This window comes from Heloderma suspectum, chromosome 1, assembly GCF_057233095.1.
Source record: "Heloderma suspectum isolate Gila_16-S chromosome 1, 16-S_ref, whole genome shotgun sequence".
Classification (NCBI taxonomy): Eukaryota; Metazoa; Chordata; class Lepidosauria; order Squamata; family Helodermatidae; genus Heloderma; species Heloderma suspectum.
In genome coordinates, this window is record NC_139458.1 from 322315202 (window position 1) to 322330640 (window position 15439).

General features: G+C 41.9%; 1 protein-coding gene across 9 annotated transcripts in view; it reads right to left on the bottom strand.

Moving 5' to 3' along the window:
* Window positions 1-15439, bottom strand: part of CDK19 (cyclin dependent kinase 19) — a 136619-nt gene that overhangs the window by 37569 nt on the left and 83611 nt on the right. For all 9 annotated transcript variants that reach the window (XR_014786647.1, XM_084827293.1, XM_084827292.1 and 6 more), the window contains 2 exons: window positions 15174-15231; window positions 7325-7456 (listed from right to left, as the gene is read on the bottom strand). Coding sequence is in view for 8 of the 9 variants with exons in the window: in XM_084827293.1 (XP_084683419.1) it covers window positions 7325-7456; window positions 15174-15231 (190 nt within the window). In the remaining variant the exon portion in view is untranslated. The remainder of the gene's footprint in view (window positions 1-7324; window positions 7457-15173; window positions 15232-15439) is intronic.

Below are 15439 nucleotides of genomic sequence, written 5' to 3' on the forward strand. Positions count from 1 at the left end.
TATGGCTCTCCCATGGGATATCATAGCAATGTCAGAGGAAAAAACTCCCAAAGAGGCTGAGGAGGCCAGAGAAGTTGGTCGGTATCTAGGGGATTGGTCCTGAGAGATATGATGGTACGGTTCCAGCGAGAAGTGTGCCCTGGATTTGCAGTCTGACACTGAATCCAAACACTGAATGTCATCCAGGGAGTTATGGTCCCATGGGAGTTGCAGTTTCTCTGGGATTGGTGTTGAAAATACAGCCACCAGGCTGTTAACTAGGACTGGTTGCTGGGAACATCTCTCACCAGTACTGATAGAATTTCACTGGTGTGTGGTACATTTCTAAGCACAATTCAGGGCTAGCACTTACCTTACAGCTTAGGACCTAGGTACACGGAGGTCATTTTCAGAAGCTCTCCTCTAGGTGTGCCAACCATTCAAGGTAAGGCAGGTGTTTGTCAAAGAGAGCATCCCCCCCTAAGAGGCTTGCCTGGCATCAACACTGTTGCCCTTTGGTGCCAAAGACATTTATTCTCCCAGGCTTTTAAATATATTTTAATTGGTATTTTTCTCTCTCTCATTTAACATGTGGTTTGTTATTTTATTTATGTATTATCTTGTCTTTGTAAACCACCCTGAAAGCTCCACTGAAGGATGGTACATAAATCTTTTAAATTAAAAAAGCCCATATAATGGTTATAGGCCACAGATGACATTCTGTTGTATATTTTATATCCTCCCCCTCCATGCTGAAGTTCAGAAGAAAGAATGGCTTATTAATCCACATGTTATTGCTAAATAATATAAGTTATCTTATAAGGGTTATGTAATTTAGGTAAAATTGTATTTATTATAAAGAGATTTCAAGCTGTAGCTTGAGAGTTGCATCATACCACAGAAAGAATGTGTAAGTAATAAGCAGTCTGTAGTTGCAAAGATGATTCTCTGTTATATGATTAACTCATTAATTTTTTTTGAAGTGTGCATAATGTTAAGAGGCAAGCCTGGACTCAGGGGGAACATGAACGATTATAGTTATTATGGCTGCAGATTTTGTCCTCCTTGCTTGCATCTTCATATGAATACCCTGGCATATGCATCTGTCTGCTCATCTCTGATCACAACTTTCTATAAAGCATCCCTGAACAAATTCTTACCACACCTCTCCAATGTTTTCTGACACTCTTAATCCCTGCACAAGCACCACCATCTAGGGCCTTTCTGCACTTTTGCTGTTGAGAATTCAGTGCACCTTGGTTATCCATTTATCGTGCACATCTTCATGCATTTTGTCTTGGATCTGCCTTTGTTACAAACTTACCAAATTTTCTGAGCAGTCAAACATCTGGGAAAATGTGGCATATCTCCCAAATGAAGCACCTTTGTAATTGCAGCTTTGATTGAAGGTCCATGAATGTTAATGGTACTTTGTGACAGTAGTTCGGAAACACCACCAATCTTTTTTTCTATTCAACCACTTTCCCCTATTTACTGAAAAATTCTTTAAACAAACACACGTTTGCAAATACTTTACAGGTGTGAACTCCCCTGCTGAACCATCCTAATGCATAATCCTTTATAGAATGGTGTGACCAACCTCCTCACCACGTAGCCATCATTTGGATGGGCATCTGGGGTCTCATTATTAAAGGCAATAGTAGGTAGGTAACATGGTGCCCGCAGGCCCCAATGTGCTCCCAGACACTTTTCTTGGTACCCACCAAGATGCCCTATCCCTCCAACATCAAAAAATTAAGTAATCAATTAACACAGTTATTAGCTGCTGGAATTGCTGTGAAATAGGTTTTGGGTGGTACTGAAAACTGTGGTCTCAAAGGAGTTGTTCATGGTTTTGGGAATCAGAACTCACCTCTGCCACTCAGTCTCTTGGGCAGGTTACTTGTCCTTTGCCATGCTTCGAATGGCAGCCATTTTGTGGTAGTGCCCATGAGAGTTTCTCAATTTGTCAAATGTGCCCACAAAAAGATTGCCTATCCCTGATTTAAGGTGTTTGTGTGCATTTTCAAATGCCAATCCACTCAATGCTCCAGTTCTTTCTCAACGTTATACAGAATGTTTAGACAAATAACTTTCACATGACATCACATGCAGGAGCGCACACATCTCAACTCACTGCACTGCATTTGAAACAAGAAAGAGAAAGACTGGCATACAATAGCAAGTCTATCACTGACCAAAGGGAACAACCCAGTTATTGTATTTAGTATTACAATGGCACAGGCAAAATAATGTATTATAACAATAGTCACTTCTCTCTGATCTTCAGAGCACATCTATGAATGGAATTGGTAAACTGTAGTTGGTGAACACTTCAGCTCATCGATCATACCAATGAGCTTTCAGTAACAAAATCAAATACTAAACTGATCAGTGAAAATAGTGCCGTTTAATAAAATAGGAAGAGAACTAGCTTAACTAGAATCCTCCAGTTATTTCTCTTAGCTCCAATGTTACCTTCTATTTACAATACAACCAAGGCTTTTTTCACAAAACTAAAAACAGACTAGGCACTCTACATTTAAGTGTATAGCAATATACTTCACTAGGCAGAATGCGTGGCAATTGCATTTATGTCAAACACATGTTTATTCCATTTACATATAAAGCAGCAGGGGGGTGCTTTACTTGTTACACAAAACAGAAGTATGTAAGGTAGAGGAATGAAACCCACCCTTCTCTCCCACTGTACCTCGCTGAGTTCTGTAGCTTTTAAACAATTTTCCCCCAAGACTAGCTCCAATACATAAGCCAGGCAGGAAAACAAATGTTTAAAGCTTCAGAGTACAACAAGGTAAGGTGAGGAAAGGGGGCAGATGCTGTTCCCCCCTCCTGCACCCTCAGTTTTCCAAGAAGAATAGACCCACCACCACCACCACAGCTTCATATGTGAACAAGGCAAACATATGTTCAACATACACTGGCAAGTAACAGGATATAATTTTAAAGAAGCTTGGAAAAGTAGAAGCTTCCGCCTAACAGCCAAAGGAATACATTGTTTAAATAGGAAAAAGGAGAGAAAATTGGTTTCAACCAAGTGTACAGTGATGTACGTTACAGAAAAACAATCTTAACTTCAAAGATACACTCACGGGTCTGAGTTGGTGATGACTGATCAGAAAAGGAATTCTGGCATTGTGTTGGATAATATGATGAAAACATCAACCCAATGTGTGCCAGGTGTGAAAAAGCCGAAATCCATGTTGGGGATCTTTAGGAAAGGAATTGAAAATAAGATGCCCAATACAGTAATGCCCTTATACAAATTTATGGTCAGACAATTATGGTTTCTACTTCTCAAAAAGGACATTGTAAAGCTTGTAAAGGTGCATAAAAGGGTAACCAAAATGATCATGGGACTGGAGCAACTCCCCTATGAAGAAGTTACAATGACTGGGGCTCTTTAGTTTAGAAAAAAGTGTGGGGGTCATGACTGTGGTATAGAAAATGATGCACAGTGTGTAGAAAATGGAGAAATAAGTGTTTCTCCCTCTCTCATACTACCAGAACGCAGGGACATCTCATGAAGCTGAATGGTGGGACATTCAGGACAGGCATAAAGAAGTACTTCTTCACACAGCACATAGTTAGCCACCAAATTAGACAGCTGTAAGACAAATTCAGGGAGGAAAAGGCTGTCGATGAATTATGATGGCTATATGCTACCTTTACTCATGTTGGCTATATGCTACCTCCAGGGCCAGAGGCACTATGCCTCTGAATACCAATTCCTGGTAAACAAAAGCAGGAGATTGCTGTTGCCACTTGTGGGCTTTCTATGGGTATCCAATTGGCTACTACTGTGGGAAGCAGGATGCTGGATTAGATAGGCCATTAGTCTGATCCAGCAGGACTCTTCTTATGTTCTTATGGTTTCCAAACAAAAGACATCTTTGTACTCAACATATATACAGTTTGATCGTTCCCCCTTCCCTTTCAAGAAGCGTGATGACCTTTTTAATATTTATGTATTACATTTCTATACTGCCCGATAGCCAAAGTTCTTTGGGCAGTTCATACAAATTTAAAATAATGATAAATGATGAAGCATAATATAAAACTTTTAAAAGTTTGAAACTGAATAAAACCAAAGTTTTTTTTTAAAAAAAAGAATAAATGCCAGCAGCTCTGTAAATATCTAAAGACGCAACAATGCATTAAAAAAAACAAAGCTAAAGGACTAAAAAGCCTGTTGTTGTTGTTGTTTTTTAAGTTCTGCACCTGGAGCTGAAAAGACTGCAGTGTAGGCTTTAGACAAGCCTCTCTTTGAAAGGCATTCTAAGACAGGGGTGCCACTCCTGAAAAGGTCCTCTCCTTAGTAGTCACTTGCCTCACCTCATTTGGTGGGGGCACCAGAGAGAGGCCTTGAAAATTATCTTAGGGTCAGGCAAGTATATATGGGGAGGAGATGATCCTTCAGGTAACCTGGCTCCAGGACATTTAGGGCTTTAAAACTTAATACCAACACTTTGAATTGAACCCAGAAACAGTCTGGAAGCCAGTGCAGTTCACAATTGATCACACTGACCTGTCCCTGTTAACAATCTTGCTGCCCTATTCTGGACCAGCTAAAGTTTCCGGACCATTTTCAAAGGCAGTCCCACATAGAACACATTGCAGTAATCCCAACATGAATAACTGTAGCTAATCTATTTCTGTCCAGATAGGTTGATATACCAACTATGATCCTAAGCTGACAGAAGGTGCTCCACACCACCACATCCACCTGTGCCTCTAGTGACAATGCTGGATCCATGACCATTCCAAAACCATGAACCTGATCCCTTAGGGCAAGTGCTACCCTCTCCAAAACAAGTTGAATACCGCTCATCTGGGAAGAAGAACCATCCACTAACAGTACCTCTGTCTTATCTGGATTGAGTCTCAGCTTATTGGCCCTCATCCACTCCATTACTGCACCCAGGTACTGATTCAGAACACCTACTGCCTCACCTGGATTTAATGAAAAGGAGAGATAAAGCTGGGTGTCATCCGGATATTGGTGACACCTCAGCTCACATATTTCAATTCCTACAGAAATTAATACAAATTAACAACTAATCAATAAAAATACAAACATATGGCAAAAGTTAGGATATTCTAAAGAGTTACACCAAGGGAATGTTTAGACACCAGCAACATATCTAAAACACAGTGCTTACTTTCTGAAGAGACAGGTGTGAAAGCTCAAAACAAGGAGGAAGCCATTCAATATATTCAGTAAATGTGGTCTTTGTCCTAGGTGTGTGGGATGAGCTACAGATACCACCCTTGCATATTCTCAAAAGCACTTTTCTATATTACTTCACATAAGCCAGGATTAGAAAATCTAGGTATGCAGGAAGATCTCCATAAAAAAAGTCTCCTGGCCAAAAGCCAGAGAGCAACAGCTGTGCCTGCACGTTACCCATTACTAACATAGAACTCTAGTACCACAAAGCAGAGGCTATAAGCCCTCAATTTGCAGGCTGAAGAGAAGAAACCAATCTGCTGCCAGTTTTGGAGCAAAGGATGGGATAGGCTTCAGGCAATCCCAAGCCCAACCCCCTCCTTTGCAGCCTTAAGCTTTGAGGGAGATGTGTGCTGTTAAGCAGGTCCCCCTCAGAGCTTACACAGGGGTAGGCAATCTGATGCCTTCCAGATGTTTTGGACAACAACTTCAGTAAGCTGCATCCAGCATGGGTAATGGTCAGTGATTATGACATCTGGAGGGCACCAGGTTGCCTACCCCTGGCTTAGAAGATTCTTTGGGCTAGATGGGAAATAGGTTACAGATTTCCCTGTCTCCACTGCAGGGCCAGTGCTTTGAAAAGCCTGACCTCAGGAGATGAACACATCTTGCCATTTTCATCTTAGATACACACTACCTTCAGACTTCCAAGGCATTGTGGAGGCTGGAGAGCTGCTACTGAAGCCTCCTTACTTGAGATTTGTGCTTTGAGCAGATAGGCAGCCGTCCCTGGAGCCAGTACTATGGAGCCAGGAAGCATGAGTAGAGAGCAGAGACAGGGAGAAAAAGGAGCAAAGAAAAACCTTCTCTTTGCCCTGCCCTCCTCCCGCTACACAAATATTTCCCACAGATCCACACTTGTCCAAAAAATAATTACTAATATACCCATCATTGGCAATACAGCCACAAGCTGCTGTTTCCTAAACGTATCTTTTTGCCATTAAAAAAATATAACTTGAAAGCAGAATTTGCAAACATTGTGGTAAATAAAAAGAAAAATATTATCTGGGCTTAGGAACACTATATAGACCACAATGTTATCTTTCAGAAATAGAAGCTTCAGTTTCTAGGAAAAAAAATCAGAATTGAGCATCTTTACAATCTAGCTAGGAATTCCACTGATGATCCCTAAAGTGAAATTTCAAGAGGATCTACCCCATTCCTCATCACGGTTATTATTTTTTTCATATCTATCAGGCAGGGCTTAGAAACAACTCCCCCCCCCACCCCCCGCCAACACACACACACACACACACACACACACACACACACAGCTACTTCTTTGTTTCCACTCCCTGGATATTTACATTTTTTGATAACAGCGTTAAAGGGTAAAATCAGACGAACACATGACCTTGGAAGGCAGAACATCTGGGATACTAAATGCTGCCCTGCATGGAGCCAAAATATGAGTGCTAAAAAGGGAAAGGCACGTGCCAGTGATGTAATGGATGCAGATAATGGTTCTAGAGAACGTCAGACAGCTTAGTCAATGGGATAAAATTGACTGAACTTGAGCACACTCTGGGAGAGAGCGGAGAACAGGAAGGTCTGGCGTGCTATGGTCCATGGGGTCATGAAGAGTCGGACACGACTTAACGACTGAACAACAACAACAACAAGATTATTACTAAGTGGCCATTAGAGGTACTTCACTTTCTCAATCTGCATCAATACTGATCCAAAGTTCTTTGACTGTTAAACTATTGGAGGCACCTTTCTCAGATTTTTAAATGATTAACACAGAGGATGAGAACATCCTGCACTTTTTTTCCTATCATTATGGATGGTCCTTTGACAGAGATGGCTTGACACACGAATTCTTTGGCAGTTGGATATATCCTGAATAAAAAGGGGCTGGGACTGAGAAACACGTTTGTCTTAATTATCTTCAGTCAGTTATGCATGTAGTTTATGCATGCTTTCATTGGAATCAGACTTATGCCTCATTTCTGAAACGTACCAGTGATTTACAGTCCTGCCTTGAACTTGCTGTCACCAGGAGTTTCATATATTCTGCAGCACTAGATTGTGCAATCTGATTGTTCATCTAGAACTAAAAATATAAGCCATTTCCCCTAACCAAAAACTTACCAATGGCCTTCGTGTAGTGCCGTGCACCAAGTAACAATTCTGGGGCTCTGTACCAAAATGTCACCACGACTGGATCCAGATCTGCCAGGGGCTTAAGTGGAGAATTGAATAACCTTGCAAAACCCATATCAGCTGGAAAAAAATCAACAGTATTTTTATTATATAAAACGCAAATGTTTCTAAAGCAAACTACAGCACACTGCCACTTCCCTTATTGCCACTACTCCACTTCAATGGGCTCAAATGAGTACAATTTGCTGCTCTGAGTACTCCATGAAGGAGTGGAAGGGCAAGGTTAAAATCCCATAAACAAATAAATGCAGGATAAGGATATGAACAGGGTATGAGCCGGTCAATCAATCAAAATTAGAACTAGGTGTAACATAGTTACAAGAGGGCTCATAGTCATTTTTGCAACAAAATAACACCTCTTCTCCTGAAATTAATATGTATTATTACACAAGTCTTGTCAAGATGAAATATGACAAGCTTGGAAGTGGTGGAAATGTAATATACATTTTATCTAAGCAGCTTTTTAAAAAGTAAATTTAAGCGCTTGTCAATTGAGCTAAATAGCTTTTGCACTTTCTTTACCAAGAACAGTAAAACCATGATAGATCACATCTTTTTGTGCTATGCCTCAGGCTGTTCATTAATAACTTGCATAAGCACTTTGAAGTCCCTCTGACATCCATTGGACATAGTTAAGCAAGTGCTTAACTCTCCTGCTGAAATCAATGGAGCTTGTAAAATGCTTAACTTTCTCTGTCGCATAGCTACTATTTTGCTGTATTGCAGGAATAATAACACTTCATTTGTGGTGGCAACAAATCCTTACCTTTACATCATTGCAAAAATATTTAAACCTTTTCAGTGTGCTTGCAATTAATTAATTTTAACTTTTTATAGTGAGAATTGAATATTTATGTCCATTGCACTTTTGGATACATGGTGTCAAATCAGTTAGTTATTCCAACTAGTCTGTAAAATAGTGGTCTAAACACAAAAGAGAGCTTTATAGGTAAGAAGCAGCAATTTGAACCGGGCTGCTAACAAACAGGAAGCCAGTATATTTGGTATAAGACTGATGTGTTCTTATACTAACTATGGTCTACAAAGCACATACCAGACAACAGTCTGGCTGCCACATTTTGTACTAAGTGTAGTTTCTAAACACTCTTCAAGGGCAGCCCACAGTGCAGAAATCTAAACAAGAGGCGATTAAGGCATGGATTGAGAGCACCATTTTTGGTATAAAGCCAGGATATAAATTTAATAAATAAAAAATCTGTGGCCAGATTTGCCTTCTCCAGGAAGGGGCACAGCTGATACACCAGCTGAAACTGGGCAATAGCACTTCTGGCCACAGCAGCCACTTGACCCTCCAGAAGTACCCCAAGCTGTGACCTTGGCTTTTATCCTAATCCTGAACTGGCTTGTCTACTGATCAACAGAATCTCTGTCTTGTCTGGATTGACCAATAGTCTTCCAAAACCACCTTCTACAGACATTCAGCCAGACAGGACCACAACCACTGCAAAATGATGTTCCCAAGTCCCATACTAGCTGAATGTTCCAGAAACAAACCATGGTCAATGGTACTGAATCCTGCTGAGAGGCAGCAGGAGAAACTCTGTAGTAACTCAGATGTCAATTGCGAATCAATACAGGCAGATCATCGCAATGTATGTCTCATCATGTGATGCAGCAGGCAACTGGCTCCATCCCAAGCCACACTGGGACAGGCTCTGCCTCCAAGCTATCATTTTGCAAGTAGCTCTGGCCGGTGGATCAAAAGGCTCTGGTAAAAAAAAAAAAGTCAATCTTGCAGGGCAAAAGTCCTGGTCCTATGATAGAGTATATAGTCCTGAGAATTTTGAAAGCAAGAAATCCTTTTATTGCAATTTGTTTGAGGTTAAGCCATATATTGCCTAGTTTACTTAGGCTAGGCAAGCAACAATTACTTTCTGCCAAGTAGCTTGTCTGGCTTGCCTCTAAAACTGCTCTGTGATACATACAGTCAGGGCCAGAAATATTGGAATAAGGATAACTGTTTTGCCAGTTGGCCTCTGTACACCAACACACTGAAGTTGAAAGGAAACACATCCAGATGGGAGCGAAGTCAGGACTTTCAGCTGTAATTCAAGGGGTTTGACAAAAGTGGGGCACTAACCATTCAGGAAGTACAGCTAGTGGCATACACACACACCCGTCGTTGGTGGCTCATAAGTAATGGAACAAACCAACATCATTTCAAACTTAAGGATCGCCTTTAATACCTGGATGAAAATCTTTTGCGGTCAATGACTGCCTGAAGTCTGGAACCCATGGACATGACCAAATGCTGAGTTTCCTCCCTCAAGATGCTTTGCCAGGCCTTTACTGCAGCTGCCTTCAGCTGCTGCTTGTTTGTGGGTCTTTCTGCCTTCAGTCTTGTCTTCAGTAAGTGAAAAGCATGCTCTATTGGGTTGAGATCAGGTGGCTGACTTAGTCATTGAAGAACATCCCACTTCTTTGCCTTGAGAAACTCTTGGGTAGCTTTTGCTGTATGTTTTGGGTCATTCTCCATCTGCAATATGATGCGGCGCCCTATCAGTCTGGCACCATTCGGCTGAATCTGAGCAGAAAGTATAGCCCTATACACTTCAGAATTCATCCTGCTGCTTTTATCAGCAGTCAGGTCATCAATAAACACCAGTGACCCAGTTCCATTGGCAGCCATACATGCTCATGCCATAACACTGCCTCCACCATGTTTGACAGATGATGTGGTAAGCTTTGAATCATGAGCTGTTCCTTTCTTTCTCCATACTTTCCCCATCATTCTGGTACAAGTGAATCTTGGTTTCATCAGTCCAAAGAATCTTATTCCAGAACTGGGCAGGCTTTTTTAGGTGTTTGCTGGCAAAGGCTAATCTGGCTTGTCTGTTCTTGAGCGTTACCAGTGGTTTTCACCTTGTTGTGAAGCCTCTGTATTTACATTCATAAAGCCGTCTCTTGACTGTAGATGTTGACAATGACATGCCTACCTCCTCAAGAGCATTCTTGACTTGGCTGGATGTTGTGAAAGGGTTCCTCTTCACCAAGAGCAGAATTCTGTGGTCATCCACTTTAGTTGTCTTCTGTGGTCTTCCAGGCCTTTTGCTGCTGCTGAACTTGCCAGTTAATTCCCTCTTTTTCAGGATGTTCCAGACTGTTGTGTTGTCCACTCCCACTGTTTTTGCTATCTCTCTGATGCGTTTATTTTGTTTCCTCAGCCTAATGATGGCCTTCTTCACTCACATGGACACCTCTTTGGCCCTCATGTTGGGAGTTCCAGTGAACAGCTACCAAACGCAAATGTAACACTCAGAACCACCTCCAGGCCTTTTCTCTGCTTGATTGGTCATGGGGTACCCAGGAAACAGGCCACACCTGGCCATGTAGCTGCTTGTCAGCCGTTCGTTTCATTACTTATGAGCCACCAATGATAGGTGTGTGTGTATGCCACTGGCTGTACTTCCTGAATGGTTAGTGCCCTACTTTTGTCAAAACCCTTGAATTACAGCTGAAAGACCTGACTTCGCTCCCATCTGGGTGTGTTTCCTTTCAACTTCAATGTGGTGGCATATAGAGGCCAACAGGCAAAACAGTTATCCTTGTTCCAATATTTCTGGCCCTGACTGTATCTATATCTACACACACACACACACACACACACACACAAGTAGGTGGGCTAGTAAAAGTTTTTAAGGACTGGCAATTGTTTTGTATTGACTGGTGTAGAAATACACCAAAATAACATGCTCACATCCACACAGAGAACTCAAAACTGAGAAAATGGAAAGTTACAACAGTCTTTATTATGAATAATTACTGTCGTTGTTGTTGTTCAGTCGTTCAGTCGTGTCCGACTCTTCGTGACCCCATGGACCATAGCACGCCAGGCCTTCCTGTCCTGCGCACTCTCCCGGAGTGTGCTCAGGTTCATATTCATTGCATCGGTGATGCTATCTAGCCATCTCATCCTCTGCCGTCCCCTTCTCCTTTTGCCTTCAGTCTTTCCCAGCATCAGGGTCTTTTCCAGAGAGTTTTCTCTTCGCATTAAGTGGCCAAAATATTTGAGCTTCAGCTTCAGTATCTGTCCTTCCAATGAGCACTCAGGGTTGATTTCCTTTAGGATGGACTGATTTGACCTCCTTGCAGTCCAGGGCACTCATAAGAGTCTTCTCCAGCACCACAGTTCGAAAGCATCAATTCTTTGGCGCTCAGCCTTCCTTATAGTCCAGCTCTCACAGCCATACATTACTACTGGGAAAACCATAGCTTTGATTAGACGGACCTTTGTTGGCAAGGTGATGTCTCTGCTTCTTACTATGCTGTCTAGGTTTGCCATAGCTTTCCTCCCAAGGAGCAAGCGTCTTTTAATTTCATGGCTACAGTCACCGTCTGCGGTGATCTTGGAGCCCAAGAAAATAAAATCTGTCACTGCTTCCATTTCTTCCCCTTCTATATGCCAGGAAGTGATAGGGCCAGATGCCATGATCTTAGTTTTTTTAATGTTGAGTTTCAAACCAGCTTTTGCACTCTCCTCTTCACCCTCAACAAGAGGCTCTTGAGATCCTCTTCGCTTTCTGCCATTAGGGTGGTATCGTCTGCATATCGGAGGTTGTTGATAATTCTCCCAGCAATCTTAATTCCGACCTCTGATTCATCCAACCCGGCATTTCTCATGATGTACTCTGCATATAAGTTAAATAAGCAGGGTGACAATATGCAGCCTTGTCGTACTCCTTTCCCAGTTTTGAACCACTCGGTTGTTCCATGTCCGGTTCTTACTGTTGCTTCTTGACCCTCGTACAGGTTTCTCAGGAGACAGGTAAGGTGGTCTGGTACTCCCATCACTTTCAGAATTTGCCACAGTTTGTTGTGATCCACACAATCAAAGGCTTTAGCGTAGTCAATGAAGCAGAAATAGAAATTTTTCTGGAATTCTCTTGCTTTCTCCATGACACAGCGAATGTTGGCGATTTGATCTCTAGTTCCTCTGCCTCTTCGAAACCCAGCTTGTACTTCCGGTAGTTCTCGGTTCGCATACTGCTGAAGCCTAAGTTGTAGGATTTTGAGCATCACCTTGCTGGCATGTGAAATGAGCGCAATTGTGCAGTAGTTTGAACACTCTTTGGCGTTGCCCTTCTTTGGAATTGGAATGTAAACTGACCTTTTCCAGTCTTGCGGCCATTGCTGAGTGTTCCAAATTTGTTGGCATATTGAGTGCAGCACTTTAACAGCATCATCTTTTAGGATTTTAAATAGCTTAGCTGGAATACTGTCATCTCCGCTAGCTTTGTTGTTACTAATGCTTCCTAAGGCCCACTTGACTTCACTCTCGAGGATGTCCGGCTCAAGTTCAGTGACCGCACTATCATGGCTATCAAGGACATTACTATCATGGCTATCAAGGACATTAAGATCTTTCCTGTATAGTTCTTCTGTGTATTCTTTCCACCTCTTCTTAATCTCATCTGCTTCTGTGAGGTCCCTGCCTTCTTTGTCCTTTATCATGCCCATCTTTGCACAAAACGTTCCCTTGAGATCTCCAATTTTCTTGAAGAGATCTCTAGTCTTTCCCATTCTGTTGTTTTCCTCGATTTCCTTGCATTGTTCATTTAAGAAGGCCTTCTTGTCTCTCCTTGCTATTCTCTGGAACTCTGCATTCAGTTGGATATATCTTCCCCTTTCTCCCTTGCTTTTTGCTTCCCTTCTTTCCTCAGCTACTTGTAAAGCCCCATCAGACAGCCACTTGGCTTTCTTGCATTTCTTTTTCTTTGGGATGGATTGAGTTGCTGCCTCCTGAACAATGTTACGGACCTCCGTCCATAGTTCCTCAGGCACTCTGTCTATCAGGTCTAGTCCCTGAAATCTATTCCTCACCTCCACTGTATATTCATAAGGGATATGATTGAGGTCATACCTGAATGGTTTAGTGGTTTTCCCTACGTTCTTCAATTTCAGCCGAAATTTTGCAAGAACCAGCTCATGATCTGAGCCACAGTCAGCTCCAGGTCTTGTTTTTACTGACTGTATGGAGCTTCTCCATCTTTGGCTGCAAAGGACATAATCAATCTGATTTCAATATTGACCATCTGGTGATGTCCATGTGTAGAGTCGTCTCTTGTGCTGTTGGAAAAGAGTGTTTGCTATGATCAGCGTGTTCTCTTGGCAAAACTCTATTAGCTTTTGTCCTGCTTCATTTTGTACACCAAGGCCATGCCTGCCTGTTATCCCGGTGATTTCTTCCTACTTTAGCATTCCAGTCCCCTATGATGAAGAGGACATCTTTTTTTGGTGTTAGTTCTAGAAGGTGTTGAAGGTCTTCACAGAACCAATCAACCTCAGCTTCTTCGGCATCAGTGGTTGGGGCATAGACTTGAATTACTGTGATGTTGAATGGTTTGCCTTGGATTCGTACTGAGATCATTCTATCATGTTTGAGATTGTACCCCAGTACTGCTTTTCCCACCCTTTTGTTGACTATGAGTGCTACTCCATTTCTTCTCAGGGATTCTTGGCCACAATAGTAGATATGATGGTCACCTGAATTAAATTCGCCCATGCCTGTCCATTTTAGTTCGCTGATTCCCAAGATATCGATGTTCAATCTTGCCATCTCATGTTTGACCACCTCCAGCTTACCTTGATTCATTGATCTAACATTCCAGGTTCCTAAACAATATTGTTCTTTACAGCATCGGATTTTCTTTTCACCACCAGACACATCCACAGCTGAGTGTCCTTTCGGCTTTGGCCCAAATAATTCATTTGCTATGAATTACTGTCATAGCAAATGTCTATTCCTTCTCATACACTTAGGGGCTGGTTTACATATCACAGTCACTCCAAACAGCCCCCTGCCATTAATATACTGTATATAGCAGCTTGCCACATGGATTTTCCCCATTCTGTAGTGAGTTTCCAGCAGATATTTCTAGAGGCATTTGATAGTAGCATGGAAATTCTACATACAAAGAGACCATCTACCTCATTAACTGCCTTGTCTGTTATGACCACTGTTATGACATGGACCACTGTCATATGGGACATGTGGTGACCATAATATTATTATATGTACATCTACACTTATTACACTTTAATTCTCAATATTTCTGCTGCTGTTTCAGTCTGCATTGTGCACATAGTATCACACCAGTACAGTCCAACATTATTTATATGACAATGCCCTGAAGAAGTGAAGTTAGGGTCAGGATATATGTTGCTACCAATTTCCTGGAAACATGAGGATTTCTCCCTTTCCCTACGTTATACATGTGGCTCTTTGCAGTATTGCTATGGGTGTTCACATTAACATTACCAATGTCTAAGCAGTTGTTAATCTAGATTTGGGATTGGATCCAGAGAACAGTCTGTGGAAAAGGGCAAGCAGAAGATTACTTTCCTGTCGCCTTGTCCCCCAACAGCTTCCCCAGTCTCTCTCAAGGGGGACTCTGCTGAATGGGGTGGGCTGTGGTGCGGGAGGAAAGGGGCCACCGAAAACTGGAGAGAGACACCTTCTGTGAGTCAGTTCCAATTTATGGAAGGTGCTTCTGCACAATTTTGGTGATCCCGCCCGTACTATAGCCCACCCCATTCAGCAGAGTCCTCTGACCCTTGCAAAAGGCTTCTCTGGGTGCTTATGGGGCTGTTAGGGGAGAAGACTGTGGGAAAGTCACCTTCCACCAGCCCCCTTTTGTAGGCTTTTCTCTGGAAGCAAGCCTTTGTCTGCAACCCATATGTGTTCAAGGTGCCCTGCACCAAATTTCTCTTATGGTTAGCAGTTACATTTCTAAATACATATTGTTGAAACACCTACCTATTTTTACTCTTCCTCTTTCAGGACCTTCTCCCATTACCAGAATGTTTGCTGGTTTCTGGAAAACAAGGTAAAATATTTAACTCACTAATACTAAATTGTATCCTGCATACATTAAAAGTTTATAGTCCTCAGAAAATGCCCACTTGTTTTCCTTGGAAGAATTTTTACAATTTTATGTGATCCATGAATATTTCTATTCAAAAGCTACTTTAAAAGTATTCTGTATTATTTTATACAAAACACAGTTTCAAATAACCAAAATA